The 8,407-nt window shown below is 44.5% G+C and overlaps 1 protein-coding gene across 8 annotated transcripts in view; it reads right to left on the reverse strand.

Moving 5' to 3' along the window:
• myh14 (myosin, heavy chain 14, non-muscle) overlaps window positions 1–8,407 on the reverse strand; it is a 39,626-nt gene that overhangs the window by 23,456 nt on the left and 7,763 nt on the right. For 3 of the 8 annotated variants that reach the window (XM_031575693.1, XM_031575689.1, XM_031575687.1), the window contains exons 5-14: window positions 6,017–6,044; window positions 5,269–5,386; window positions 4,598–4,642; window positions 3,797–3,808; window positions 2,467–2,559; window positions 2,313–2,376; window positions 1,743–1,841; window positions 1,294–1,437; window positions 692–906; window positions 227–379 (exon numbers count right to left, since the gene is read on the reverse strand). In XM_031575693.1, coding sequence (XP_031431553.1) covers window positions 227–379; window positions 692–906; window positions 1,294–1,437; window positions 1,743–1,841; window positions 2,313–2,376; window positions 2,467–2,559; window positions 3,797–3,808; window positions 4,598–4,642; window positions 5,269–5,386; window positions 6,017–6,044 — 971 coding nt within the window. The remainder of the gene's footprint in view (window positions 1–226; window positions 380–691; window positions 907–1,293; window positions 1,438–1,742; window positions 1,842–2,312; window positions 2,377–2,466; window positions 2,560–3,796; window positions 3,809–4,597; window positions 4,643–5,268; window positions 5,387–6,016; window positions 6,045–8,407) is intronic. The other 5 variants (XM_031575694.1, XM_031575690.1, XM_031575695.1 and 2 more) reach the window with 3 other exon arrangements.

An 8,407-nucleotide genomic window follows, 5' to 3' on the forward strand; every position in this document is an offset into this window, starting at 1 on the left:
TCTCTCTGTTGCTTTCACTGTCTAGTTCTCCCCCTCTCCTCTCTGTGATGCCTGCAGTGTCAATCAGATCAAATCAAAGAGAAATCTGCCACCTGTGATCCACTGGACGACCGAAGGGAACAGGCTTCAATTAGTTCAGCTGCATCAATCCTATTGTCTTCTCCTTCTAATCCTCCATTCTCTCTCTCTCTCTCTCTCATTCTCTCTCTGTCTCCCTCTCTCTCACCTGGAAGATCTCGAAGCCAGCGATGTCGAGGATGCCAATGAAGGAAGCTCCCTGCCTCTGTCTGCGGTCCAGCGCTCTGTTGATGCGGTGCACCAGCCAGCGGAACAGACGCTCGTATGTGGCCTTAGCCAGGGCTTCCACTGCAAAGTCAGCCTGCACACACACACATGTTCAAACACACATATGTACACACACACACACACACACACACACACACATGTACAAAAACACATATGTACACACACACATGTTCAAACACACATATATGTACACACACACAAATTCATCTAAACCAGAGTAACGACACAAGCACTCTGATATGCACAGATACAAACTCTAGTTGTCCACCATGGTCAGTGAATCACTGTCATATAAACTTGTGTAACACAAAACTCCAAAACACACACACAAACACACTCTCTTTCACAAAAACACACTCTCTTTCACACAGACACACTTTCCCACCTGTTCTTTGGTCTGGGCCTTCTGCACGTACTCCCTGCCCACTTTGATGCGCGGCGTGAGGATGGCGCGGCTGAACTCCACCACGCTGATGCCCAGCAGGTGGGCCAGCTTCTGGGCCGCTGTGTCGTCGGGCATTGACGCCTGGTCCGTGTTCTTCTCCTTCTGGAAGGAGATGTTCCCAAACTGCAGCACGGACGAGATCACCTTCATCATGCCTGGGATGGAGGCAGGAAAAGGAGCAGAGGGATGAGGAGGAGACCTGACAGGAACTTAACAGGAACATCACGCAGCAGGTTTGGTCCATTCTCCATACTGGATTTCTAAGGACAAAACTGCAGACCCAACTCCTGGGCTGACTGCAGAAATTAGCTGACATTTAAGTCACTTTCTTTGCGATCATTCAAAAGAAACCAGAATTATATTTTAGACAGACGTTTTTCCTACTGGTGGCCTGCAGAGAATACACTTGCATTTTATTAAAGCCTTAAAGAATTTCACCTGTCTAAAACTAAGGAAAAAGGCTCTCCCTCCCTTCCTTTATCTCCATCCACTCCATCTTATTTCCATCTCTAGCTCCCTCCCTCTCTTCTCTCTCTCCTCACCTGTCAGCTCCTCCTTGGTGAAACCCATGATGGCCATGGAGTCTAAGGTCTGGGTGAAGTTCTCTGCATCGCTCTGGCCTGGAACTGGAACCGATCCACTACTCATGAACCGGTACTGCTCAGCAGTACCTAACAGGAGGTCAGCTAGGGGGAGAAATGAAGAGAGAACGAGAAGAACAAGGAAAGAGTCAGGGAGAAACTGAAAACACTAAAACACTTTATATGATTCCAGAGCATGTCAGCATGGCCTTTATTTAGTAGTAAAATATCAGTGCTCATCTTTCTCTCTCTTACACACACACACACACACACACACACACACACACACACATATGTACACACACACTCACACACGCACATATGTAAACACACACACACACACACACACACACTCACACACACACACACACACACATATGTACACACACACATACAACACACACACACACCTCTCATGGTCTCTGTGGCTCCACACAGCAGCTGGTAGAAGATGTGGAAGGTTCTCTCATCCTTGGCTTGGCGGATTGCACGCGACTTCTCTAGCAGATCTGAGATAGGCAGGGCTCAGGACAATAACAACAGGGAGATGTGTGTGTGTATGTGTGTGTGTGTGTGTGAGATAGAGAGAGAGTCTGGCAGTGTCTGTAAGAACGGATGTGATAGAGAAAAGGAATGCATGTAGGAGTGAGAACTGCCTATAGTAAGTGTAACTGTAGATGTGAGGATGATATTCTAATAGTGTGTGTGTGTGTGTGTGTACTATATGCACACACAGGCATACTATACATGTATACGTGAGGGTTTCTGTTAGGGTAAGGGTGTGTAAGAACATCCAACCTTCTTAGGGTCACCATATATACACATGTATAGATGTGTGCATACGAGCATGTGTGTGTGAATATGTCTATGGACTGACAGAATGGAATGGACTGGAAAACTGTGAAACATGGACAACTAAGGCAGGCAAGTGAAGGAAAAAAAACTAAAGCTAAAACGTCACACAAATTCTGGAAGGATACAGGTCTCGATGTTGGCGCCAACAATATATCCTGCCACATCAAAATTAATGCGGATGAATTTGCCCTGGAAAAAGAAACATAAAACATCCATTTACAACCAGTTTAGCCACATGACAACAACACAACTGTGGTTTATCTGACTTGGATTCCATACAAATCTGGAGGAGTTGTCGTTCTTGACGGTCTTGGCGTTACCAAAGGCCTCCAGGATGGGGTTAGCCTGCAGCAGCTGTCTCTCTAGCTCCCCCTGTGGACCACACAAGGAACCGCATCACCATAGGGGAACGCACACAGTTTGACAGGACACCAGAGCCTTTATATTGGAAGCCCCATACACTTCTAGAAGTCTACCCATGACCATGTATTTATTATTTGTGTGTGTGTGTGTGCATTCAATTTTGAGCTGTCATACAAAGCTGGTATGAGCACATGAATAGGTACTATGTGAAGAATGTTTGTTTTGCGGTGATGCCATTACAACTAAGGCTGGAATGTTATTGAACAGTCTAAAAACCCTTACACACACACACACGCACACACAGACAGACAAAGAAATAGACCTGAGGCTGTATGTGGACAACACTCACCATCCAAATAATGAAGCACATAGAAACAAAGCACACACACACACACACACACACACACACACACACACACACACACACACACACACACACACACACACACACACACACACACACACACACACACACACACACACAGGTATGCAGCGAAATTCCTGTGGGCAGGAATGCATGTGTGTGTGTGTCTATGCACTGCTACATTGTGACACCACTTTTAGAGCTATGCTTCCAGAAGCTTCTTTGAAACACACCACCACAGCACAGGGAGGGCTTCTATTACAGGCTATGTCCTAGAGGCAGAACTCAACTCCCGCAGGACCAGTGTGTGTTTTCACACTCAGACACTTCTTTGTGTGTGTATTTGTGTGAGTCTGTGATGCTGTGTAAACTTAACAGTACTCATTACTTCTGTTTGATGAGTGTGTGTATAAGACGCAGATGCTTGACCAAGGAAGAATGGCTGTGTGTGTCTATATGTGTTACATAACTGGAGTAAGTCCTTTGTTTGTTTGTATTGAGTAAACATGATGTTTGCTATGGAATTATGTTTAAATATCTATGCTGCTTCAGCACCAGTCCTTTAGAAGTGGAGTTCAGCACCTACACTCTATAAGAAAGCTTTTGCTATAGCCAAGCAACAGCTTTTGCTACTATTATTAATGTCTGTGTTGTGTGTGTGTGTGTGTGTGTGTGTGTGTGTGTGTGTGTGTGAATGTATAGGAATTCGAATGTGATTCTTTGTGTGGCTTTGAGTCGTGTCTGAATATATATATGTGTGTGTGTGTGTGTGTGTGTGTGTGTGTGTGTGTGTGTGAATGTATGTGTGAGAGCCAACAGCATAACAGCAAAAAGCCAAGCTGCCAAACCGCAAACCCCATACTTTATAAATCTCATACTCACATACTGCACACTCTGTTAGATTACAAAGAGGGACAGAGAGATGGAGGGAGAGAACGAGAGAGATGGAGGGAGGGAGAGACAGGAGGGAAGGAGAGAGAGAAGGAGACAGAGGGGAGAGGTGGGTCGAGCCATGCGAACAAACAGATGTGGACAAAAACATATGTAAACAACAAAACAAATATAAAAATGAACACAACACATCAGCCAAAAAGAGAACAGAACAAAACACATCAACCAAATTGAAAGACACTTAGTAATAAATAAATGAGTTCACAGATGAAGCACACACACACAGTGAAGGCTTGAGTACAGGTTATTAAGCAGTTACAATGAAAGCACTGCTACAGTGTCCCTAGCTCTCAGAATAAAACACAGTAAGGCGCGTGACAATCACATCCTACGGAACCAACAACACACACATGTAGAACGTCATGGGACACGACACACACATGCGTGTCGGTTCCTGATTGCTTCACAAAGAGAACCGATCATCCATATACACATAGCTAAGACAGCTAGCTCAGATTTATATGAGGGGGTTTAGTGATGGTGCATGTGGACTGGAGATATGAACTAAAACATTTTTTTTATACTGACTGGCATTGATGTTAGGGACAGGGATGCAAGGCCATTGGTGCACATGCGGTTTCTTAGTGTTCAGATCTGACTGTGTTTAGCGTAGCATTAGCGGCTGTATGTCTACACTTCTACATGTGTGTTATTTAAAATGCCATGATCAGCTTCCCCACCCACCCACTCTATCACGACTCATCCACCGCCTACCCTCCCCCCACAACTCACCCTGTTCACTGAACTCCCACGGCCCAGGGACCTAGAGCCATCCAGCTTCATCAAAGAGGTGGAGGAGGAGGAAGAGGAAAGGAGGCGCAGGATGAGAGGATTAAGAGACAGAGAAGCGAAGGAGTTAGAGGTAAGTGAAGTAAAGAGAAGTAAAGAGACAACAGAGAGAGAGAAAGAAAGATTGAATAGAAAGAAAGAGAAAAAAAGAAAGGTTGAATAGAAAGAAAGAAAGAAAGAAATGCATAGAAAGATGTGATTAAGAAAGATACGAGTCAGTAGAGAGCGAGTAAAGAGGAGAAGGAAAATGAGATGAGACCAGGAGGAGGCGCAAGCAGTACAGAGGAGAAAAGAGGAAAAGATGTTAGAGAGAAAAATGGAAACATGCACACACACACACACACACACACACACACACACACCACTTATGCAGGTGAAGCAGCATCAGTAAGGGTTATCAAATATCACCGCAGCAGGACCCAGAGAATATCAGAGGACAGGAAAAGATAACTCTCCCTGCTCTCTTTCCTTCTCTGATTCTATCCCCATCTCTCCTCTCCACCCTCAAATCCCTCCACCCCCCCCGACTCTCTCTTTGTCTCTCCTCTGTCTCTCTCTGTCTCTCTATCCCTTTATCCTTCTCTCCTCATCCTTCCTCGTCTGGTGGGAGTTACCTGCAGGGCGGCGTCTTTGCTTCTGCCCAGAGTTCCAGTCTTGTGAGAGGAGGCCACATGTGCCAAGTACTGGATGACTTTCTTAGTGTTCTCTGTCTTTCCCGCTCCCGATTCACCACTGTGGAGAGGACACACACACACACACACACACACACACACACACACACACACACACACACACACACACACAGAGAGAGAGAGAGAGACATGAGTCCATTCCAAAAGTAACATATAAAACATGCATACATATCTGGGCCTCTGTTGGCATGGGAACAGACACAGACCTGGGCCAGACCAATAAACATGAGCTCAGTGTATATATGTGGGCAACAAAGAACAGTCCATCTCTGTTAGGGTTTCAACCTTGGGCTTTTGTTGCCCACATGTGTAAAATGTGTGAAACTTGTGTAAGACTTGTCGCCCCTAGGTGCATGTGTGTGTTTATTGTCTCCAATGCTCTTCGGGCCCGTTGTGCAACCAGCCAACATCAACAGCATTTTCACTGTAAACACTATTTTTACCCCTCACACCCTCTGTGTGTGTGTGTGGCCTTTCTATTAAAGTACGCTAGTCCATCTCTGTGAGGCAGGCCACACACAAACACACATACACACATACACGAGGGGCTACAGGACAAAAGGTCACTGTAGATAACGGTTAAGATGAAGATACACTTTACAAAAGTTCACACACACACACACACACACACACAAACACGCTAAAAAGAGTGAATGAAAAAGACACTCACGTGCACAGAATGGACTGATCCTCCCTGTCTGTAAGAAAAGCACACAGAACACAGCGTTTCACATATCTGAGATCATGGCATTGTGGCATATGTCAGTAAGGAGCTGCACTGTGTGTGTGTATGTGTGTGTACATTTCACTGTGTGTGAAAGAGTGATGGTGCAGTTTAACCCATTTTTACCCATTCAGGGCTCCAGACATTTTTTTTAAATATTATAAATATCTAATATTTATGACCCAAATCAAAGTTTTAAGAGCCATCTCCATCCCTGATGTGAAGTTAAAACATGTCACGTCACACACACGAAAAATATGTCACACTATTTTTGTGTCCAGCATAGCTTGGTCTGTGCTTCCTTTTGCCTGGCAACAGCACTGGATTCTGTAGCCTATCAAGGGCTCCCTTTACAGGTATTTGCGATATTACCTTAAATTATATCATGATAAAAAAGTCTTGTGGGGATGATATCAGTGAGATATGAAAAAATACCTGATTTATTTTTATAGTTACTCATTTCTACAACATATATTTATGGGTATATTTGCAAAACAAAGTGTTGCACGACATATCAGCTGGAAAACAAAAATAAAACTAGGTTTTCCTTCAAATGTTATCAATTAAAAAAAAATGCTTAGTTCTTCAACTCAAAGTGAAAACTCATGACATTAGCAACTCGTTACAGACTAACAAAAAAGGACTCATGGTGTCATGAGTTCAGGAGGTCCCTATAATGTGGGTAATTGTTTACACTTTAGTAGACTACTGGACACATGCTTTCACCACCTATGCTGATAAACCCATCAATATTATCACAACTCACAATTAACTTTCGCAATTTCCATGGATGATATCTAAAAAACGAAATGGCGACCATTTTAGTTGCCATCTGGAGCCCTATCATGGAGTATAGATCGTTTTCACCAGCTGTGGGTCAAAACTGAAGAGTCTCAGGGTGTGACATTTTCATTTGCAGTGATACTGCAGGTCATAGGTCAGACTGAGACTGTTAAATCCATCCATCCCATCATTACACCTCTAACATGAACCCAGTTACTAGGAGATGATTATACATGAGAGTCAGTCTCACAGCATGAGTGTTGCAACAGACGACACACACACACTGAGGCTAAAACTATGACCATTTTTGGTGTCTTTAAGACCTTGCTCAACTCATAATGACACACACTCAGACACCAGTCCTGCCGGTTTAATTAGTAGACACACCTTGTGGGACATGAGACAGGTGTGGTTAAAGGGTGGAATGAACACAAAGACACACTGTATTACATAGTGGCATCATCCCGTTGGCTTGTACTGAACACACACACACACACACACATACTCCACATTCTGGCCGTCCACTGAGCTGGCTTCCACCCATTCCACACAGCCACAGCCCTATCTCTCCCACACAACGTATGTCCTAACAGTCAGTCGTTGCGGCAACAACTTGTCAGTCAGGTTCAAAAGAGGCGTGCCATTGGCTCCCTGAGTCAGGTTCACCATTGGCTTGTAGGTTCTGTTGAGCTTGATGAATGGAGCAAGCTCATAAATGAATGATAAAGTGCCAGGGTGAGGTCCCCTTCACCTGGCTTAAACTCTCAGAGGGGAGCACTGACTGTTTGAGCACTTCAGGATCACATCAGGATGTTTGATCTTTACACATAGCTCCATTGCCTTCACAGCGGGCCTGTGCTTCTGTTCCAGACGTCACTTCCAGCCTGTTTCTGCCTCCTTGTGTTCTTTAGTTGGGGTTGTTTATATTCATGTTGTTGCTCAGAGTGCCTTCTGATACAGTTAGCTAGCGATACTAACAGCAATTCTAAAGTAATGCCATCATACATTGTGCTGCAGCTGTGTCGTTGCGATGCAGACACTGCATTAATACAGACCCAAACACACACACACACACACACACACACACGTGCGTGCGCACACACACACGCACACACACACATGCACACACACAAGCCCTGGGTGGCATCACTGATGATGATGACATCATGGTCAAGGGTTCAGTGCCTCCCTAGCTGATGTCCCAATCATTGGTGATATACAGTTCTAATGCCCACCTTCCAGCCAATCACAATTGAGCAATCACCCATACTATGTTATAAAAAAATTATATTAAAAGTGATGATTAAAATGATTACTCTATATACTGTCAGATGATAGTGACGACCACAATGAAGATGTAAATGCACTGACAGTAGTGTAATAATGATATGGGCACTGACTGGATTATACTGGTGACATACAATATGCATCTTCACTCTACAGTCACAGGTAAAAATGGGTCTGTGCATCCACCAGCCCTGGCATCAGTATGGGGTGAACTGATCTGTGTGTGGATGGGGGCTTTAGTGTTCAGTGTTAGGAGGGGGGTGTCAT

This window comes from Clupea harengus, chromosome 11, assembly GCF_900700415.2.
Source record: "Clupea harengus chromosome 11, Ch_v2.0.2, whole genome shotgun sequence".
NCBI lineage: Eukaryota > Metazoa > Chordata > Actinopteri > Clupeiformes > Clupeidae > Clupea > Clupea harengus.